This window comes from Oncorhynchus tshawytscha, unplaced genomic scaffold (assembly GCF_018296145.1).
Source record: "Oncorhynchus tshawytscha isolate Ot180627B unplaced genomic scaffold, Otsh_v2.0 Un_contig_1610_pilon_pilon, whole genome shotgun sequence".
NCBI classification, from domain to species: Eukaryota; Metazoa; Chordata; class Actinopteri; order Salmoniformes; family Salmonidae; genus Oncorhynchus; species Oncorhynchus tshawytscha.
Window position 1 is genome coordinate 46,514 of NW_024609085.1, and position 23,752 is coordinate 70,265.

Consider the following 23,752-nt stretch of genomic DNA (forward strand, 5'->3'; position numbering starts at 1 on the left):
ATCTGTAGAAGTTTGTGAGTGCTTTTGGTGACAAGCCGAATTTCTTCAGCCTCCTGAGGTTGAAGAGCCGCTGCTGCGCCTTCCTCACGATGCTGTCTGTGTGAGTGGACCAATTCAGTTTGTCTGTGATGTGTATGCCGAGGAACTCAAAACTTGCTACCCTCTCCACTACTGTTCCATCGATGTGGATGGGGGTGTTCCCTCTGCTGTTTCCTGAAGTCCACAATCATCTCCTTAGTTTTGTTGACGTTGAGTGTGAGGTTATTTTCCTGACACCACACTCCGAGGGCCCTCACCTCCTCCCTGTAGGCCGTCTCGTCGTTGTTGGTAATCAAGCCTACCACTGTTGTGTCGTCCGCAAACTTGATGATTGAGTTGGAGGCGTGCATGGCCACGCAGTCGTGGGTGAACAGGGAGTACAGGAGAGGGCTCAGAACGCACCCTTGTGGGGCCCCAGTGTTGAGGATCTGTTGTCTGTAGTACAGTACAGGGGATGTGTATCTGTTGTCTGTAGTACAGTACAGGGGATGTGTATCTGTTGTCTGTAGTACAGTACAGGGGATGTGTATCTGTTGTCTGTAGTATAGTACAGGGGATGTGTATCTGTTGTCTGTAGTACAGTACAGGGGATGTGTATCTGTTGTCTGTAGTATAGTACAGGGGATGTGTAACTCAACAGGTTGCTGTGCGTTTCTCACCTTAGAGTATGTAACCATGTCAGCTGGTTCTCTGGTCTCCTTCCCCTTCCTGGTCTTCAGCTGGTCCCTGTGTCTCTGAGCCCGTCTGTAGTACTTCCTGGAGAACTCCTCCATGGTGTACTGACTGGCCTGTAGAGGAAGTCCCTCTAGATGGAGACTGCTGCTGTCCTCACCATACCCTACCACAGCCTGACACACACACACACACACACACACACACACACACACACACACACACACACACACACACAGAGAATATTAGAGAGTAATTGTACGCATGTCTGCATGTAGCATGTACTGTATGTGTGTGTGTGTGTCTGTGTCTGTCTCTGTGTGTATGTGTACCTCTGTGTTGAGGTCCAGTTCATGGGCGGCGACAGTAGAGCCCATCGCCACGGCGATTGCAGCGGAGGCGGCAACACGGCCGTGTCTGTCACGAGGCTCCGCCCTCTCAGCAGGAAGAATCAGGAAGTCTGGAGCGGCCACCGGCTGAACACACTCACCTGGAAACACACCCCACCGTCCGTACACCGCCCCGTACCGCCAGCCTACACACACACACACACACACACACACACACACAGAGTTATAACATACCGTGCAAATTCACCAGCATCACCGCCCGTACATCACCAGCCTACAAACACACGCAAGCACATGCACATGCGTGCGCGTGCACACACACACACACACACACACACACACACACACAGACACAGACACACACACACACACACACACACACACACACACACACACAGACACACACACACACACAGACACACACACACACACACACACACACACACACACACACACACACACAGACACACACACACACACACACACACAGACACACACACACACACACACACACACAGACACACACACACACACACACACACACACACACACACACACACACACACACACAGACACACACACACACACACACACACACACACACACACACACACACACACACACACACACACACACACACACACAGACACACACACACACACACACACACACACACACACACACACACACACACACACACACACACACACACACACACACACACACACACACACACACACAGACACACACACACACACACACAGTGTTTTCCATTTTCAGCCAGGCTACTCTTTAATTTAAAAGTTTAAATTCACTAGTCTGTCGATTCCTCTCCCGCTATGAACGATATGCATCTTCTCTGTGCCTGTCATTCACAAAGCGAGCGATGACAGGAAAAGCAGTCTGCTATCTGTCCTGCCTCCCGGGAACAATTTGAGTATGCTGTAGTTGGTTGTAGTTAGATTTCTTTACACAGAGGAGGGAGAGAGCATGATGCTGCTGAATTTGCACGTCCCATGTAATGTAATGCTGCGTTCAAGGCAACTGGGAACTCGAAAATCTCTGACTTCAGTGAGTTCAAGACAACAGGGAAGTCTGGGAAGAAAAACTAGCTCCGACTGGGAAACATAGTTTTGAACTGTCATCCAACTCTGGCATCTTTCTAGAGCTGTGACTTTCTGACCTGAAGATCACTGACGTCATGATTGGACCTTGTTCCCCGGTTGTATTGAAAGCACTGTTAGTGGTGATGAGTGGAAATCCATGACTTAGTTCATTGTTTTCTAGCACATTCATTTAATTTTTGCGTTTCACACAGCCAGCCAGCGCAGCCGCAGAGTCGAGGCGGAACAGCAAGTGTTGACTAGGTTTATAAAAGGTGTCGAACAGACTGAATAAATTAACCTATATCGCTTTGCCATTCATAAATCTTTAAAACATAGTTTATTTTTTATTTAACTTTTATTTAACTAGGCTAGTAAATTAAAAACAAATTCTTATTTACAATGACAGCTTACATGCAACGTGGTTATACAGTGGTTCCTCCTTTAAAAGTTGTGAGTTTACACTGCAGGACTTAGAGGTACCCAGCATCACGGCTCCAGACCACCACCAGGGGGAGTTAGAGGTACCCAGCATCACGGCTCCAGACCACCACCAGGGGGAGGTAGAGGTACCCAGTGTCACGGCTCCAGACCACCACCAGGGGGAGGTAGAGGTACCCAGCATCACGGCTCCAGACCACCACCAGGGGAGTTAGAGGTACCCAGCATCACGGCTCCAGACCACCACCAGGGGGAGGTAGAGGTACCCAGCATCACGGCTCCAGACCACCACCAGGGGAGGTAGAGGTACCCAGCATCACGGCTCCAGACCACCACCAGGGGGAGGTAGAGGTACCCAGTGTCACAGCTCCAGACCACCACCAGGGGGAGGTAGAGGTACCCAGCATCACGGCTCCAGACCACCACCAGGGGGAGGTAGAGGTACCCAGTGTCACGGCTCCAGACCACCACCAGGGGGAGGTAGAGGTACCCAGTGTCACGGCTCCAGACCACCACCAGGGGAGGTAGAGGTACCCAGTGTCACGGCTTCATTGCTCCAGACCACCACAAGGGGGAGTTAGAGTTACCCAGTGTCACGGCTCCAGACCACCACCAGGGGGAGTTAGAGGTACCTAGTGTAACGGCTCCAGACCACCACCAAGGGGAGTTAGAGGTACCCAGTGTCACGGCTTCATTGCTTCAGACCACCACCAGGGGAGTTAGAGGTACCCAGTGTCATGGCTCCAGACCACCACCAGGGGGAGTTAGAGGTACCCAGTTTCACAGCTCCAGACCACCACCAGGGGGAGGTAGAGGTACCCAGTGTCACGGTTCCAGACCACCACCAGGGGGAGTTAGAGGTACCCAGTGTAACGGCTCCAGACCACCACCAGGGGAGGTAGAGGTACTCAGTGTCACGGCTCCAGACCAGCACCAGGGGAGTTAGAGGAACCCAGTTTCACGGCTCCAGACCACCACCAGGGGAGGTAGAGGTACCCAGTGTCACGGCTTCATTGTTCCAGACCACCACCAGGGGGAGGTAGAGGTACCCAGTGTCACGGTTCCAGACCACCACCAGGGGGAGTTAGAGGTACCCAGTGTAACGGCTCCAGACCACCACCAGGGGGAGTTAGAGGTACCCAGTGTCACGGCTCCAGACCACCACCAGGGGGAGTTAGAGGTACCCAGTTTCACGGCTCCAGGGGGAGGTAGAGGTACTCAGTGTCACGGCTCCAGACCACCACCAGGGGGAGTTAGAGGAACCCAGTTTCACGGCTCCAGACCACCACCAGGGGGAGGTAGAGGTACCCAGTGTCACGGCTTCATTGCTTCAGACCACCACAAGGGTGAGATAGAGCACAGTGTGTCCATGGTATCACATCGGGACAAGTAAACCAAATTATTTCCAAGGTTTCCTTTCCTAGGATGTCAAGTAAACCAAATTATTTCCAAGGTTTCCTTTCCTAGGATGTCAAGTAAACCAAATTATTTCCAAGGTTTCCTTTCCTAGGATGTCAAGTAAACCAAATTATTTCCAAGGTTTCCTTTCCTAGGATGTCGGGGCTTGGCCAGACAGTAGCAATGTTTCCATGAACTTGTCCAGCAAATTTTTGTCAACATTTAGAAAGATCGCATAGAAAATATACTGAATAAAAATATGAAACGCAACATGCAAAGTGTTGGTCCTATGTGTTTCATCAGCTAAAATAAAAGATCTCAGAAATTTTCCATATGCATGTTGTGTTTAGGGTCTGTTGTTTAGCACCTAGCAAGAGGCCGTTGTTGTTTAGCACCCAGAAAGAGGCCTTTGTTGTTTAGCACCTAGCAAGAGTCTGTTGTTTAGCATCTAGCAAGAGTCTGTTGTTTAGCATCTAGCAAGAGGCTGTTGTTTAGCGCCTAGCAAGAGGCTGTTGTTGTTTAGCACCCAGCAAGAGGCTGTTGTTGTTTAGCACCTAGCAAGAGGCTGTTGTTGTTTAGCACCTAGCAAGAGTCTGTTGGCATCTAGCGTCTGTTGTTTAGCATTAGGCTGCATCTAGCAAGAGGCTGTTGTTTATCACCCAGCAAGAGGCTGTTGTTGTTTTAGCACCCAGCAAGAGGCTGTTGTTGCATCTAGCAAGAGGCTGTTGTTTACACCAGCAAGAGGCTGTTGTTGTTTTGTTGTTTATCACCTAGCAAGAGGCTGTTGTTGTTTAGCACCCAGCAAGAGGCTGTTGTTGTTTGTTGTTGTTTAGCACCTAGCAAGAGGCCGTTGTTGTTTTTAGGCTGTTGTTTATCACCTAGCAAGAGGCTGTTGTTGTTTAGCACCCAGCAAGAGGCTGTTGTTGTTTAGCACCCAGCAAGAGGCTGTTGTTGTTTATCACCTAGCAAGAGGCTGTTGTTGTTTATCACCTTGTTGTTTTAGCACCTAGCAAGAGGCTGTTGATTAGCGCCTAGCAAGAGGCTGTTGTTTATCACCTAGCAAGAGGCTGTTGTTGTTTATCACCTAGCAAGAGGCTGTTGTTGTTTATCACCTTGTTGTTTAGCACCTAGCAAGAGGCTGTTGTTTAGCGCCTAGCAAGAGGCTGTTGTTTTTTAGCATCTAGCAAGAGGCTGTTGTTGTTTAGCGCCTAGCAAGAGGCTGTTGTTTAGCACCTAGCAAGAGGCTGTTGTTGTTGTTTATCACCCAGCAAGAGGCCGTTGTTTAGCTGTGTTTTTGTAGCCTACATGTGATGGGAGAGTTTGAAAAACAAATACCCACTGGATGTAAATAATAATTGTCATTCTGCCAGGTAAGCATATGCTACTTTGTGGTTAAAATTTAATTAAGAAGGTTCCTGGGAAAGCCTTTCCACTCCTCTGAAACACGACCCCGCCTAGACGCGCTACTTCTTGACACACTGCTCGCTTAACCCGGAAGACAGTCGCACCAATTTGTCATAGGAAACACCGTACAGCTAGCTACCGAAGTCAGCCTGCACTGCGCCCGGGCCGCCAGAAGGAGTCGCTAGAGCGCAATGTGACAAGGGCAAAGCTGGGCCAATTGTGCGGCGCCTCATGGGTCTCCCGGTAGCGGCCGGCTGTAACACAGTCCGGGATCGAACCCGGATCTGTAGTGACGTCTCTAGCACTGCGATGCAGTGCTTAGACTGGTAAACATGATAAATTATTCAATATTTTGTCTGTGTATTTCAGATTGAATCAAGGCAGTAGAACGTACCAGAGGACACCAAAATAGAGCTCCTTCAGCAAACAAAATGTGAACACCAGGTTCGCCTGGCTTGCTACTTATTCTATTTGGCTGGCTACTCTATGTACCTGTAGAAAACACTGTCGGGGGTCGCCTGGCTGGCTACTCTATGTACCTGTAGAAAACACTGTCGGGGGTCGCCTGGCTGGCTACTCTATGTACCTGTAGAAAACACTGTCGGGGGTCGCCTGGCTGCCTACTCTATGTACCTGTAGAAAACACTGTCGGGGGTCGCCTGGCTGGCTACTCTATGTACCTGTAGAAAACACTGCCTGGGGTCGCCTGGCTGGCTACTCTATGTACCTGTAGAAAACACTGCCTGGGGTCGCCTGGCTGGCTACTCTATGTACCTGTAGAAAACACTGTCGGGGTCGCCTGGCTGGCTACTCTGCACCTGTAGAAAACACTGTCGGGGTCGCCTGGCTGGCTACTCTGTGTAGCTGTAGAAAACACTGTCGGGGTCGCCTGGCTGGCTACTCTATGTACCTGTAGAACCACTGCCTGGGGTCGCCTGGCTGGCTACTCTATGTACCTGTAGAACCACTGCCTGGGGTTGCCTGGCTGGCTACTCTATGTACCTGTAGAAAACACTGTCGGGGTCGCCTGGCTGGCTACTCTATGTACCTGTAGAAAACACTGTCGGGGGTCGCCTGGCTGGCTACTCTATGTACCTGTAGAAAACACTGCCTGGGGTTGCCTGGCTGGCTACTCTATGTACCTGTAGAAAACACTGTCGGGGGTCGCCTGGCTGGCTACTCTATGTACCTGTAGAAAACACTGCCTGGGGTCGCCTGGCTGCCTACTCTATGTACCTGTAGAAAACACTGGCTGGCTACTCTGTGAACCTGTAGAAAACACTGGCTGCCTACTCTATGTACCTGTAGAACCACTGCCTGGGGTCGCCTGGCTGGCTACTCTATGTACCTGTAGAACCACTGCCTGGGGTCGCCTGGCTGGCTACTCTATGTACCTGTAGAACCACTGCCTGGGGTCGCCTGGCTGGCTACTCTATGTACCTGTAGAACCACTGCCTGGGGTTGCCTGGCTGGCTACTCTATGTACCTGTAGAAAACACTGGCTGGGGACGCCTGGCTGGCTGGGGACGCCTGGCTGGCTATGTACCTGTAGAAAACACTGGCTGGCTACTCTGTGTACCTGTAGAAAACACTGCACACACAGTTTATACAGTTTAAACAGACCCCAAGAAAGATTCACCACACCAAACCACCAGCCTCCACACAGGGAGAAAGATGAACACACTATTCATGTCCTATATATACTGTACCAGATCTACCGTAGTCTACATGTCCTATATATACTGTACCAGATCTACCGTAGTCTACATGTCCTATATATACTGTACCAGATCTACCGTAGTCTACATGTCCTATATATACTGTACCAGATCTACATGTCCTATATATACTGTACCAGATCTACATGTCCTATATATACTGTACCAGCTCTACATGTCCTATATATACTGTACCAGATCTACCGTAGTCTACATGTCCTATATATACTGTACCAGATCTACATGTCCTATATATACTGTACCAGATCTACCGTAGTCTACATGTCCTATATATACTGTACCAGATCTACATGTCCTATATATACTGTACCAGATCTACCGTAGTCTACATGTCCTATATATACTGTACCAGATCTACCGTAGTCTACATGTCCTATATATACTGTACCAGATCTACCGTAGTCTACATGTCCTATATATACTGTACCAGATCTACCGTAGTCTACATGTCCTATATATACTGTACCAGATCTACATGTCCTATATATACTGTACCAGATCTACATGTCCTATATATACTGTACCAGATCTACATGTCCTATATATACTGTACCAGATCTACCGTAGTCTACATGTCCTATATATACTGTACCAGATCTACATGTCCTATATATACTGTACCAGATCTACCGTAGTCTACATGTCCTATATATACTGTACCAGATCTACATGTCCTATATATACTGTACCAGATCTACCGTAGTCTACATGTCCTATATATACTGTACCAGATCTACCGTAGTCTACATGTCCTATATATACTGTACCAGATCTACCGTAGTCTACATGTCCTATATATACTGTACCAGATCTACCATAGTCTACATGTCCTATATATACTGTACCAGATCTACATGTCCTATATATACTGTACCAGATCTACATGTCCTATATATACTGTACCAGATCTACCGTAGTCTACATGTCCTATATATACTGTACCAGATCTACATGTCCTATATATACTGTACCAGATCTACCGTAGTCTACATGTCCTATATATACTGTACCAGATCTACCGTAGTCTACATGTCCTATATATACTGTACCAGATCCAGATCTACATGTCCTATATATACTGTACCAGATCTACATGTCCTATATATACTCTACCAGATCTACATGTCCTATATACTGTACCAGATCTACCAGATCTACATGTCCTATATATACTGTACCAGATCTACCGTAGTCTACATGTCCTATATATACTGTACCAGATCTACATGTCCTATATATACTGTACCAGATCTACCGTAGTCTACATGTCCTATATATACTGTACCAGATCTACATGTCCTATATATACTGTACCAGATCTACCGTAGTCTACATGTCCTATATATACTGTACCAGATCTACCGTAGTCTACATGTCCTATATATACTGTACCAGATCTACCGTAGTCTACATGTCCTATATATACTGTACCAGATCTACCGTAGTCTACATGTCCTATATATACTGTACCAGATCTACATGTCCTATATATACTGTACCAGATCTACATGTCCTATATATACTGTACCAGATCTACCGTAGTCTACATGTCCTATATATACTGTACCAGATCTACCATAGTCTACATGTCCTATATATACTGTACCAGATCTACCATAGTCTACATGTCCTATATATACTGTACCAGATCTACCGTAGTCTACATGTCCTATATATACTGTACCAGATCTACATGTCCTATATATACTGTACCAGATCTACATGTCCTATATATACTGTACCAGATCTACCGTAGTCTACATGTCCTATATATACTGTACCAGATCTACCGTAGTCTACATGTCCTATATATACTGTACCAGATCTACATGTCCTATATATACTGTACCAGATCTACATGTCCTATATATACTGTACCAGATCTACATGTCTACTGTACCAGATCTACCGTAGTCTACATGTCCTATATATACTGTACCAGATCTACCGTAGTCTACATGTCCTATATATACTGTACCAGATCTACCGTAGTCTACATGTCCTATATATACTGTACCAGATCTACCGTAGTCTACATGTCCTATATATACTGTACCAGATCTACCGTAGTCTACATGTCCTATATATACTGTACCAGATCTACCGTAGTCTACATGTCCTATATATACTGTACCAGATCTACCGTAGTCTACATGTCCTATATATACTGTACCAGATCAGATCTACATGTCCTATATATACTGTCTAGATCTACATGTCCTATATATACTGTACCAGATCTACCGTAGTCTACATGTCCTATATATACTGTACCAGATCTACCGTAGTCTACATGTCCTATATATACTGTACCAGATCTACCGTAGTCTACATGTCCTATATATACTGTACCAGATCTACCGTAGTCTACATGTCCTATATATACTGTACCAGATCTACCGTAGTCTACATGTCCTATATATACTGTACCAGATCTACCGTAGTCTACATGTCCTATATATACTGTACCAGATCTACATGTCCTATATATACTGTACCAGATCTACCGTAGTCTACATGTCCTATATATACTGTACCAGATCTACCGTAGTCTACATGTCCTATATATACTGTACCAGATCTACATGTCCTATATATACTGTACCAGATCTACCGTAGTCTACATGTCCTATATATACTGTACCAGATCTACATGTCCTATATATACTGTACCAGATCTACATGTCCTATATATACTGTACCAGATCTACCGTAGTCTACATGTCCTATATATACTGTACCAGATCTACCGTAGTCTACATGTCCTATATATACTGTACCAGATCTACATGTCCTATATATACTGTACCAGATCTACATGTCCTATATATACTGTACCAGATCTACATGTCCTATATATACTGTACCAGATCTACCATAGTCTACATGTCCTATATATACTGTACCAGATCTACCGTAGTCTACATGTCCTATATATACTGTACCAGATCTACCGTAGTCTACATGTCCTATATATACTGTACCAGATCTACCGTAGTCTACATGTCCTATATATACTGTATCAGATCTACCGTAGTCTACATGTCCTATATATACTGTACCAGATCTACCGTAGTCTACATGTCCTATATATACTGTACCAGATCTACCGTAGTCTACATGTACTATATATACTGTACCAGATCTACATGTCCTATATATACTGTACCAGATCTACCGTAGTCTACATGTCCTATATATACTGTACCAGATCTACCGTAGTCTACATGTCCTATATATACTGTACCAGATCTACATGTCCTATATATACTGTACCAGATCTACCGTAGTCTACATGTCCTATATATACTGTACCAGATCTACATGTCCTATATATACTGTACCAGATCTACATGTCCTATATATACTGTACCAGATCTACCGTAGTCTACATGTCCTATATATACTGTACCAGATCTACCGTAGTCTACATGTCTGTACCAGATCTACATGTCCTATATATACTGTACCAGATCTACCGTAGTCTACATGTCCTATATATACTGTACCAGATCTACATGTCCTATATATACTGTACCAGATCTACATGTCCTATATATACTGTACCAGATCTACATGTCCTATATATACTGTACCAGATCTACCGTAGTCTACATGTCCTATATATACTGTACCAGATCTACATGTCCTATATATACTGTACCAGATCTACCGTAGTCTACATGTCCTATATATACTGTACCAGATCTACATGTCCTATATATACTGTACCAGATCTACCGTAGTCTACATGTCCTATATATACTGTATATATACTGACAGTTTAAGAAGGGGCAAGACAGACAGACTGTCTGTCTGACTGTTCACAGTCAGGAAACATGTCTGAGACCTCCAGACTTTAGCTCAGTGGGATTAGACAGTCCCAACAACAGCCCAGTCTGAATCCAGACTTTAGCTCAGTGGGAATAGACAGTCCCAACAACAGCCCAGTCTGAATCCAGACTTTAGCTCAGTGGGATTAGACAGTCCCAACAACAGCCCAGTCTGAATCCAGACTTTAGCTCAGTGGGACTAGGAAGTCCCAACAACAGCCCAGTCTGAATCCAGACTTTAGCTCAGTGGGACTAGGAAGTCCCAACAACAGCCCAGTCTGAATCCAGACTTTAGCTCAGTGGGATTAGACAGTCCCAACAACAGCCCAGTCTGAATCCAGACTTTAGCTCAGTGGGACTAGGAAGTCCCAACAACAGCCCAGTCTGAATCCAGACTTTAGCTCAGTGGGACTAGACAGTCCCAACAACAGCCCAGTCTGAATCCAGACTTTAGCTCAGTGGGACTAGACAGTCCCAACAACAGCCCAGTCTGAATTCAGACTTTAACTCAGTGGGACTAGACAGTCCCAACAACAGCCCAGGCTGAATCCTAGTTGTTTCCTCACACAGCAACCAAAACACAACCAAACATGACGGGGTGTTGGTCACATGCAGGTCAACCACACACACAGGCCCCACCCACCAAACTCAGGAGTATCTCTTTTTAGTTCCTCCAGCAACATGACCTTCTTCCTGACGATGCAGCCGTAGCATCGGCCTACACCACACAATACAATGAGCAACACAGCTAACACAATGGGGACGTGTGTGTATCTGTGTGTGTGTGTGTCTCACCCTCCTCCAGCCCCTCCACGCTGTGTAATCTGATGATGTCTCCCTTGTGGAAGCTGAGCAGAGTTCTGTCCTCTGTGATGTAGTTCCTCACTGCGACCACATACTCAGAGTCCTGGGGAAAAAACATCCCATTTATCCAAATCAATCTGGATGCAGAAAAAGGGTGATAATGTGTCCGTCCTTTCTATCAGGTTGTAGAGTGAAGCCTGGAGTCCTGTTGAATGAACAGAATCACTTTCCTACCTGTCTCACCCTCTAACCTGTCTAACCTGTCTCACCCTCTAACCTGTCTAACCTGTCTCACCCTCTAACCTGTCTAACCTGTCTCACCCTCTAACCTGTCTAACCTGTCTCACCCTCTAACCTGTCTAACCTGTCTCACCCTCTAACCTGTCTAACCTGTCTAACCTGTCTCACCCTCTAACCTGTCTAACCTGTCTCAGCCTCTAACCTGTCTAACCTGTCTCACCCTCTAACCTGTCTAACCCTCTAACCTGTCTCACCCTCTAACCTGTCTCACCCTCTAACCTGTCTAACCTGTCTCACCCTCTAACCTGTCTCACCCTCTAACCTGTCTAACCTGTCTCACCCTCTAACCTGTCTCACCCTCTAACCTGTCTCACCCTCTAACCTGTCTCACCCTCTAACCTGTCTCACCCTCTAACCTGTCTCACCCTCTAACCTGTCTCACCTGTCTCTAACCTGTCTCTAACCTGTCTAACCTGTCTCAGCCTCTAACCTGTCTAACCTGTCTAACCTGTCTCACCCTCTAACCTGTCTCACCCTCTAACCTGTCTAACCTGTCTCACCCTCTAACCTGTCTAACCTGTCTCACCCTCTAACCTGTCTAACCTGTCTCACCCTCTAACCTGTCTAACCTGTCTCACCCTCTAACCTGTCTAACCTGTCTCACCCTCTAACCTGTCTAACCTGTCTCACCCTCTAACCTGTCTAACCTGTCTCAACCTCTAACCTGTCTAACCTGTCTCACCTGTCTAACCTGTCTAACCTGTCTCACCCTCTAACCTGTCTAACCTGTCTCACCCTCTAACCTGTCTAACCTGTCTCACCCTCTAACCTGTCTAACCTGTCTCACCCTCTAACCTGTCTAACCTGTCTAACCTGTCTCACCCTCTAACCTGTCTAACCTGTCTCAGCCTCTAACCTGTCTAACCTGTCTCACCCTCTAACCTGTCTAACCTGTCTAACCTGTCTCACCCTCTAACCTGTCTCACCCTCTAACCTGTCTAACCTGTCTCACCCTCTAACCTGTCTCACCCTCTAACCTGTCTAACCTGTCTCACCCTCTAACCTGTCTCACCCTCTAACCTGTCTCACCCTCTAACCTGTCTCACCCCTCTAACCTGTCTCACCCTCTAACCTGTCTCACCCTCTAACCTGTCTCACCCTCTAACCTGTCTCACCCTCTAACCTGTCTAACCTGTCTCAGCCTCTAACCTGTCTAAACCTGTCTAACCTGTCTCACCCTCTAACCTGTCTCACCTGTCTAACCTGTCTAACCTGTCTCACCCTCTAACCTGTCTAACCTGTCTAACCCTCTAACCTGTCTAACCTAACCTAACCTGTCTCACCCTCTAACCTGTCTAACCTGTCTCACCCTCTAACCTGTCTAACCTGTCTCACCTCTAACCTGTCTAACCTGTCTCACCCTCTAACCTGTCTAACCTGTCTAACCTGTCTCACCCTCTAACCTGTCTAACCTGTCTCACCCTCTAACCTGTCTAACCTGTCTAACCTGTCTCAGCCTCTAACCTGTCTCACCCTCTAACCTGTCTCAGCCTCTAACCTGTCTCACCCTCTAACCTGTCTAACCTGTCTAACCTGTCTAACCTGTCTCACCCTCTAACCTGTCTAACCTGTCTCACCCTCTAACCTGTCTCACCCTCTAACCTGTCTAACCTGTCTCACCCTCTAACCTGTCTCACCCTCTAACCTGTCTCACCCTCTAACCTGTCTCACCCTCTAACCTGTCTCACCCTCTATCCTGTTATACACTCTAACCTGTCTCACCCTCTAACCTGTCTCACCCTCTAACCTGTCTCACCCTCTAACCTGTCTCACCCTCTAACCTGTCTCTAACCTGTCTCACCTCTAACCTGTCTCACCCTCTAACCTGTCTCAGCCTCTAACCTGTCTCACCCTCTAACCTGTCTCAGCCTCTAACCTGTCTCACCCTCTAACCTGTCTAACCTGTCTCACCCTCTAACCTGCCTCACCTCTAACCTGTCTAACCTGTCTCACCCTCTAACCTGTCTCACCCTCTAACCTGTCTCACCCTCTAACCTGTCTCACCCTCTAACCTGTCTCACCCTCTATCCTGTTATACACTCTAACCTGTCTCACCCTCTAACCTGTCTAACCCTCTAACCTGTTTCACCTGTCTCACCCTCTAACCTGTCTCACTCTCTATCCGGTTATACACTCTCACCTGTCTCACCCTCTCACCTGTCTCACCCTCTAACCGGTCTCACCCTCTAACCTGTTTCACATGTCTCACCCTCTAGCCTGTCTCACCCTCTAGCCTGTCTCACCCTCTAGCCTGTCTCACCCTCTAGCCTGTCTCACCCTCTAGCCTGTTTCACCCTCTAGTCTGTTTCCCCTCTAACCTGTCTCACCCTCTAACCTGTCTCACCCTCTAACCTGTCTCACCCTCTAACCTGTCTCACCCTCTAACCTGTCTCTAACTCACCCTCTAACCGGTCTCACATGTCTCACCCTCTAGCCTGTCTCACCCTCTAGCCTGTTTCACCCTCTAGTCTGTTTCACCCTCTAACCTGTCTCACCCTCTAACCTGGTTCACCCTCTAACCTGGTTCACCCTCTAACCTGTCTCACCCTCTAACCTGTCTCACCCTCTAACCTGTCTCACCCTCTAACCTGTCTCACCCTCTAACCGGTTTCACCCTCTAACATGTCTCACCCTCTAACCTGTTATAACATCTAACCTGTCACACCCCCTAAACTGTCTCACTATCTACCTGTCTCACCCTCTAACCTGTTATACGCTCTAACCTGTCTCACCCTCCAACCTGTTTCACCCTCTATCCTCTCACCATCCTGTCTCACCCTCTAACCTGTTTCACCCTCTAACCTGTCTCACCCTCTAGTCTGTCTCACCCTCTAACCTGTTTCACCCTCTAACCTGTCTCACCCTCTAGCCTGTCTCACCCTCTAGCCTGTCTCACCCTCTAGCATGTCTCACCCTCTAACCTGTTTCACCCTCTAACCTGTCTCACCCTCTAACCTGTCTCACCCTCTAACCTGGTTCACCCTCTAACCTGTCTCACCCTCTAACCTGTTTCACCCTCTATCCTGTCTCACCCTCTAACCTGTCTCACCCTAACCGGTTCACCCTCTAACATGTCTCACCCTCTAACATGTCTCACCCTCCAACCTGTTTCACCTCTCTATCCTCTCACCAACCTGTCTCACCCTCTAACCTGTCTAACCTGTCTCACCCTCTAACCTGTCTAACCTGTCTCACCCTCTAACCTGTCTAACCTGTCTCACCCTCTAACCTGTCTAACCTGTCTCACCCTCTAACCTGTCTCACCCTCTAACCTGTCTAACCTGTCTCACCCTCTAACCTGTCTAACCTGTCTCAGCCTCTAACCTCAACCTGTCTCTAACCTGTCTAACCTGTCTCACCCTCTAACCTGTCTAACCTCTAACCTGTCTCACCCTCTAACCTGTCTCACCCTCTAACCTGTCTCACCTCTCTAACCTCACCCTCTAACCTGTCTCACCCTCTAACCTGTCTCACCCTCTAACCTGTCTCACCCTCTAACCTGTCTCACCCTCTAACCTGTCTCACCCTCTAACCTGTCTCACCCTCTAACCTGTCTCACCCTCTAACCTGTCTCAGCCTCTAACCTGTCTCACCCTCTAACCTAACCTGTCTAACCTGTCTAACCTGTCTAACCTGTCTCACCCTCTAACCTGTCTCACCCTCTAACCTGTCTCACCCTCTAACCTGTCTAACCTGTCTAACCTCTAACCTGTCTCTAACCTGTCTCACCCCTGTCTAACCCTCTAACCTGTCTAACCTCTAACCTCTAACCCTCTAACCTGTCTAACCTGTCTCACCCTCTAACCTGTCTAACCTGTCTAACCTGTCTCACCCTCTAACCTGTCTAACCTGTCTCACCCTCTAACCTGTCTAACCTGTCTAACCTGTCTCACCCTCTAACCTGTCTAACCTGTCTCACCCTCTAACCTGTCTAACCTGTCTAACCTGTCTCACCCTCTAACCTGTCTCACCCTCTAACCTGTCTCTGTCCCTCTAACCTGTCTCACCCTCTAACCTGTCTAACCTGTCTCACCCTCTAACCTGTCTCACCCTCTAACCTGTCTCACCCTCTAACCTGTCTCACCCTCACCCTCTAACCTGTCTCACCCTCTAACCTGTCTCACCCTCTAACCTGTCTCACCCTCTAACCTGTCTCACCCCTCTATCCTGTTATACACTCTAACCTGTCTCACCCTCTAACCTGTCTAACCCTCTAACCTGTTTCACCTGTCTCACCCTCTAACCTGTCTCTGTCTCTCTATCCTGTTATACACTCTCACCTGTCTCACCCTCTCACCTGTCTCACCCTCTAACCGGTCTCACCCTCTAACCTGTTTCACATGTCTCACCCTCTAGCCTGTCTCACCCTCTAGCCTGTCTCACCCTCTAGCCTGTCTCACCCTCTAGCCTGTTTCACCCTCTAGTCTGTTTCCCCTCTAACCTGTCTCACCCTCTAACCTGTCTCACCCTCTAACCTGTCTAACCTGTCTAACCTGTCTCAGCCTCTAACCTGTCTCACCCTCTAACCTGTCTCACCCTCTAACCTGTCTAACCTGTCTCACCCTCTAACCTGTCTAACCTGTCTAACCCTCTAACCTGTCTAACCTGTCTCACCCTCTAACCTGTCTAACCTGTCCACCCTCTAACCTGTCTAACCTGTCTCACCCTCTAACCTGTCTAACCTGTCTCACCCTCTAACCTGTCTAACCTGTCTAACCTGTCTCACCCTCTAACCTGTCTAACCTGTCTCACCCTCTAACCTGTCTAACCTGTCTAACCTGTCTCAGCCTCTAACCTGTCTCACCCTCTAACCTGTCTCAGCCTCTAACCTGTCTCACCCTCTAACCTGTCTAACCTGTCTAACCTGTCTAACCTGTCTAACCTGTCTCACCCTCTAACCTGTCTAACCTGTCTCACCCTCTAACCTGTCTAACCTGTCTCACCCTCTAACCTGTCTCAGCCTCTAACCTGTCTCACCCTCTAACCTGTCTCAGCCTCTAACCTGTCTCACCCTCTAACCTGTCTAACCTGTCTCACCCTCTAACCTGTCTCACCCTCTAACCTGTCTCACCCTCTAACCTGTCTCACCCTCTAACCTGTCTCACCCTCTAACCTGTCTCACCCTCTAACCTGTCTCACCCTCTATCCTGTTATACACTCTAACCTGTCTCACCCTCTAACCTGTCTAACCCTCTAACCTGTTTCACCTGTCTCACCCTCTAACCTGTCTCACTCTCTATCCGGTTATACACTCTCACCTGTCTCACCCTCTCACCTGTCTCACCCTCTAACCGGTCTCACCCTCTAACCTGTTTCACATGTCTCACCCTCTAGCCTGTCTCACCCTCTAGCCTGTCTCACCCTCTAGCCTGTCTCACCCTCTAGCCTGTTTCACCCTCTAGTCTGTTTCCCCCTCTAACCTGTCTCACCCTCTAACCTGTCTCACCCTCTAACCTGTCTAACCTGTCTAACCTGTCTCAGCCTCTAACCTGTCTCACCCTCTAACCTGTCTCACCCTCTAACCTGTCTAACCTGTCTCACCCTCTAACCTGTCTAACCTGTCTAACCCTCTAACCTGTCTAACCTGTCTCACCCTCTAACCTGTCTAACCTGTCTCACCCTCTAACCTGTCTAACCTGTCTCACCCTCTAACCTGTCTAACCTGTCTCACCCTCTAACCTGTCTAACCTGTCTAACCTGTCTCACCCTCTAACCTGTCTAACCTGTCTCACCCTCTAACCTGTCTAACCTGTCTAACCTGTCTCAGCCTCTAACCTGTCTCACCCTCTAACCTGTCTCAGCCTCTAACCTGTCTCACCCTCTAACCTGTCTAACCTGTCTAACCTGTCTAACCTGTCTAACCTGTCTCACCCTCTAACCTGTCTAACCTGTCTCGCCCTCTAACCTGTCTCAGCCTCTAACCTGTCTCACCCTCTAACCTGTCTCAGCCTCTAACCTGTCTCACCCTCTAACCTGTCTCAGCCTCTAACCTGTCTCACCCTCTAACCTGTCTAACCTGTCTCACCCTCTAACCTGTCTCACCCTCTAACCTGTCTCACCCTCTAACCTGTCTCACCCTCTAACCTGTCTCACCCTCTAACCTGTCTCACCCTCTAACCTGTCTCACCCTCTAACCTGTCTCACCCTCTATCCTGTTATACACTCTAACCTGTCTCACCCTCTAACCTGTCTAACCCTCTAACCTGTTTCACCTGTCTCACCCTCTAACCTGTCTCACTCTCTATCCGGTTATACACTCTCACCTGTCTCACCCTCTCACCTGTCTCACCCTCTAACCGGTCTCACCCTCTAACCTGTTTCACATGTCTCACCCTCTAGCCTGTCTCACCCTCTAGCCTGTCTCACCCTCTAGCCTGTCTCACCCTCTAGCCTGTTTCACCCTCTAGTCTGTTTCCCCCTCTAACCTGTCTCACCCTCTAACCTGTCTCACCCTCTAACCTGTCTCACCCTCTAACCTGTCTCACCCTCTAACCTGTCTCACCCTCTAACCTGTCTAACCCTCTAACCTGTTTCACCTGTCTCACCCTCTAACCTGTCTCACTCTCTATCCGGTTATACACTCTCACCTGTCTCACCCTCTCACCTGTCTCACCCTCTAACCGGTCTCACCCTCTAACCTGTTTCACATGTCTCACCCTCTAGCCTGTCTCACCCTCTAGCCTGTCTCACCCTCTAGCCTGTCTCACCCTCTAGCCTGTTTCACCCTCTAGTCTGTTTCCCCCTCTAACCTGTCTCACCCTCTAACCTGTCTCACCCTCTAACCGGTCTCACCCTCTAACCGGTCTCACATGTCTCACCCTCTAGCCTGTCTCACCCTCTAGCCTGTTTCACCCTCTAGTCTGTTTCACCCTCTAACCTGTCTCACCCTCTAACCTGGTTCACCCTCTAACCTGGTTCACCCTCTAACCTGTCTCACCCTCTAACCTGTCTCACCCTCTAACCTGTCTCACCCTCTAACCTGTCTCACCCTCTAACCTGTTATAACATCTAACCTGTCACACCCCTAAACTGTCTCACTATCTACCTGTCTCACCCTCTAACCTGTTTCACCCTCTATCCTCTCACCATCCTGTCTCACCCTCTAACCTGTTTCACCCTCTAACCTGTCTCACCCTCTAACCTGTCTCACCTAACCTGTCTCACCCTCTAACCTGTCTCACCCTCTAGCCTGTCTCACCCTCTAGTCTGTTTCACCGTCTAACCTGTCTCACCCTCTAACCTGTCTCACCCTCTAACCTGGTTCACCCTCTAACCTGTCTCACCCTCTAACCTGTTTCACCCTCTATCCTGTCTCACCCTCTAACCTGTCTCACCCTCTAACCGGTTTCACCCTCTAACATGTCTCACCCTCCAACCTGTTTCACCCTCTATCCTCTCACCAACCTGTCTCACCCTCTAACCTGTTTCACCCTCTAACCTGTCTCACCCTCTAGCCTGTCGCACCCTCTAGCCTGTCTCACCCTCTAACCTGTCTCACCCTCTAACCTGTCTCACCCTCTAACCTGTCTCACCCTCTAACCTGTCTCACCCTCTAACCGGTTTCACCCTCTAACATGTCTCACCCTCTAACCTGTTATAACATCTAACCTGTCTCACCCCTAAACTGTCTCACTATCTACCTGTCTCACCCTCTAATCTGTTATACGCTCTAACCTGTCTCACCCTCTAACCTGTCTCACCCTCTAGCCTGTCTCACCCTCTAGTCTGTTTCACCGTCTAACCTGTCTCACCCTCTAACCTGTCTCACCCTCTAACCTGGTTCACCCTCTAACCTGTCTCACCCTCTAACCTGTTTCACCCTCTATCCTGTCTCACCCTCTAACCTGTCTCACCCTCTAACCGGTTTCACCCTCTAACATGTCTCACCCTCCAACCTGTTTCACCCTCTATCCTCTCACCAACCTGTCTCACCCTCTAACCTGTTTCACCCTCTAACCTGTCTCACCCTCTAGCCTGTCACACCCTCTAGCCTGTCTCACCCTCTAACCTGTCTCACCCTCTAACCTGTCTCACCCTCTAACCTGTCTAACCTGTCTCACCCTCTAACCTGTCTCACCCCCTGTCTACCCTCTAACCGGTTTCACCCTCTAACATGTCTCACCCTCTAACCTGTTATAACATCTAACCTGTCTCACCCCCTAAACTGTCTCACTATCTACCTGTCTCACCCTCTAATCTGTTATACGCTCTAACCTGTCTCACCCTCTAGTCTGCTTCACCCTCTAACCTGTCTCACCCTCCAACCTGTTTCACCCTCTATCCTCTCACCAACCTGTCTCACCCTCTAACCTGTTTCACCCTCTAACCTGTCTCACCGTCTAACCTGTCTCACCCTCTAACCTGTCTCACCCTCTAGTCTGTCTCACCCTCTAACCTGTTTCACCCTCTAACCTGTCTCACCCTCTAACCTGTCTCACCCTCTAACCTGTCTCACCCTCTAACCTGTCTCACCCTCTAACCTGTCTCACCCTCTAACCTGTTATACGCTCTAACCTGTCTCACCCTCTAGTCTGCTTCACCCTCTAACCTGTTTCACCCTCTAACCTGTCTCACCCTCTAACCTGTCTCACCCTCTAACCTGTCTCACCCTCTAACCTGTCTCACCCTCTAACCTGTCTCACCCTCTAACCTGTTATACGCTCTAACCTGTCTCACCCTCTAGTCTGCTTCACCCTCTAACCTGTTTCACCCTCTAACCTGTCTCACCCTCTAACCTGTCTCACCCTCTAACCTGTCTCACCCTCTTGTCTGTCTCACCCTCTAACCTGTCTCACCCTCTAACCCGTCTCACCCTCTAACCTGTCTCACCCTCTAACCTGTCTAACCCGTCTCACCCTCTAACCCATCTCACCCTCTAACCAGTCTCACCCTCTAACCAGTCTCACCCTCTAACCAGTCTCACCCTCTAACCAGTCTCACCCTCTAACCTATCTCACCCTCTAACCTGTCTAACCTGTCTCACCCTCTAACCTGTCTAACCTGTCTCACCCTCTAATCTGTCTCACCTTCTTCAGTTCTGTGATGAAGTAGTCCACCATGTGTTTAACCTGTGGAGCCTTGGCGGAGAACAGAATCAGCTTCTCGTTGGTCAGGTTAAACTCCAACATGTTCTTTGATGGAATGGACACAAACAGGATGTCCGCGTAACTATGGAAACAAAAACAGAAACAAACAGATCTTTACCTTGTCAGCTTGGGGATTCGATCCAGCAACCTTTCGGGTTACTGGCCCAATACTCTAACCTCTAGGCTACCTGCGGCCCCATGTGTATGTGTGTATGTGTGTGTGTGTTCAGTTTGTTATATCTGGAGTACTTCTCCTGTCCTATTCGGTGTCCTGTGTGAATTTAAGTGTGCTCTCTCTAATTCTCTCTTTCTTTCTCTCTCTCGGAGGACCTGAGCCCTAGGACCATGCCTCAGGACTACCTGACATGATGACTCCTTGCTGTCCCCAGTCCACCTGGCCGTGCTGCTGCTCCAGTTTCAACTTTCCTGCCTTATTATTATTTGACCATGCTGGTCATTTATGAACATTTGAACATCTTGGCCATGTTCTGTTATAATCTCCACCCGGCACAGCCAGAAGAGGACTGGCCACCCCTCATAGCCTGGTTCCTCTCTAGGTCTCTTCCTAGGTTTTGGCCTTTCTAGGGAGTTTTTCCTAGCCACTGTGCTTCTACACCTGCATTGCTTGCTGTTTGGGGTTTTAGGCTGGGTTTCTGTACAGCACTTTGAGATATCAGCTGATGTACGAAGGGCTATATCAATAATTTTGATTTGATTTTTGATTTGATTTGTGTGTGTGTGTGTGTTTGTGTGTACCTGTAAGGGTGTAGCACTCTGAAGTAGTCTGGGACAACAGCGCTGCTTCTCACCATCTTCAGCAGCTTGATGCCTCGATGAGACACAGAGACCACCTGCACCCCAGTACCCACACTGCCCTGCAACACACACACTCTGTCAACATCAACAGGCTCACACACACACACAGTTATGAGACCACCTGCACCCCAGTACCCACACTGCCCTGCAACACACACACTCTGTCAACATCTACAGGCTCACACACTCTGTTAACATGAACAGGCTCACACACTCTGTTAACATGAACAGGCTCACACACACACACAGTTATGAGACCACCTGCACCCCAGTACCCACACTGCCCTGCAACACACACACTCTGTCAACATCTACAGGCTCACACACTCTGTTAACATGAACAGGCTCACAAACTCAACCACATAACACCCCAACACCTAGCGTCCTCAACCCGACACCTAGCGTCCTCAACCCGACACCTAGCGACCTCTACCCGACACCTAGCGACCTCTACCCGACACCTAGCGACCTCTACCCGACACCTAGCGACCTCTACCCGACACCTAGCGATCTCTACCCGACACCTAGCGACCTCAACGCGACACCTAGCGACCTCAACGCGACACCTAGCGACCTCTACCCGACACCTAACGACATCTACCCGACACCTAGCGACCTCAACCCAACACCTAGCGACCTCAACCCAACACCTAGCGACCTCAACCCAACACCTAGCGACCTCTACCCAACACCTAGCGACCTCTACCCAACACCTAGCGACCTCTACCCAACACCAAGCGACCTCACCCAACACCTAGCGACCTCTACCCAACACCTAGCGACCTCTACCCAACACCTAGCGACCTCTACCCAACACCTAGCGACCTCTACCCAACACCTAGCGACCTCTACCCAACACCTAGCGACCTCTACCCAACACCTAGCGACCTCCACCCAACACCTAGCGACCTCTACCCAACACCTAGTGACCTCAACCCAACACCTAGCGACATCAACCCAACACCTAGTGACGTCCAATGTGTAATGTGTTGTGTTGACAGTCGCTGGACCCGGGTAGGAGTCCTGGGTGGAGCTACCCCAGATATAGCTACGGTATATAGGCTCACACACACACACACACACACACACACACACACACACACACACACACACACACACACACTCACCGAGGCAGGGAAGAGTCGGGAGAAATATATTTCCCAGGAGTCTCTGGCCATCGTCACGATCTTCTTCTTCACACTCTCATCCTGTGTGGCTCCATCCTGACCCACCTGGTGCTCCACTACACACAGACACACACACACACACAGACAGACAGACAGTGTTTTATGGGGTTGTGTGGTGGTTTTTGGTGATTTGTAGTGGTTTGATGGTGTTTTGTTGTGGTTTGATGGTGTTTTGCGGTGGTTTGAGGGTGTTTTGCGGATTGCAGTGTTATGTGGTGGGTTGTGGTGTTTTGTGGTGGTTTAATGGTGTTTTGTAGTAGTTTGATGGTGTTATGTGGTTGGTTGTGGTGTTGTGTGGTGGTTTATTGTGGTGTTGTGTGGTGGGTTGTGGTGGTATGTGGTGGGTTGTGGTGTTGTGTGGTTGTTTGTTGTGGTTTAATGGTGTTTTGTTGTGGTTTAATGGTGTTATGTGGTTGGTTGTGGTGTTGTGTGGTGGTTTGTTGTGGTGTTATGTGGTGGGTTGTGGTGTTGTGGTGTTGTGGTGTTATGTGGTGGGTTGTGGTGTTGTGTGGTGGTTTATTGTGGTTTAATGGTGTTTTGTTGTGGTTTAATGGTGTTATGTGGTTGGTTGTGGTGTTCT

The 23,752-nt window shown here is 48.5% G+C and overlaps 1 protein-coding gene across 1 annotated transcript in view; it reads right to left on the reverse strand.

Moving 5' to 3' along the window:
* Positions 1–23,309, reverse strand: part of LOC112242141 (unconventional myosin-XV-like) — a 39,455-nt gene extending 16,146 nt beyond the window's left edge. Inside the window, exons 1-6 of the mRNA XM_042314147.1 lie at positions 23,113–23,309; positions 21,926–22,044; positions 21,110–21,251; positions 11,775–11,886; positions 1,044–1,246; positions 699–887 (exon numbers count right to left, since the gene is read on the reverse strand). Of these exons, the coding sequence (XP_042170081.1) occupies positions 699–887; positions 1,044–1,246; positions 11,775–11,886; positions 21,110–21,251; positions 21,926–22,044; positions 23,113–23,163 (816 nt within the window). The 5' untranslated portion in view covers positions 23,164–23,309. The remainder of the gene's footprint in view (positions 1–698; positions 888–1,043; positions 1,247–11,774; positions 11,887–21,109; positions 21,252–21,925; positions 22,045–23,112) is intronic.
* Positions 23,310–23,752: the final 443 nt, after the last annotated feature.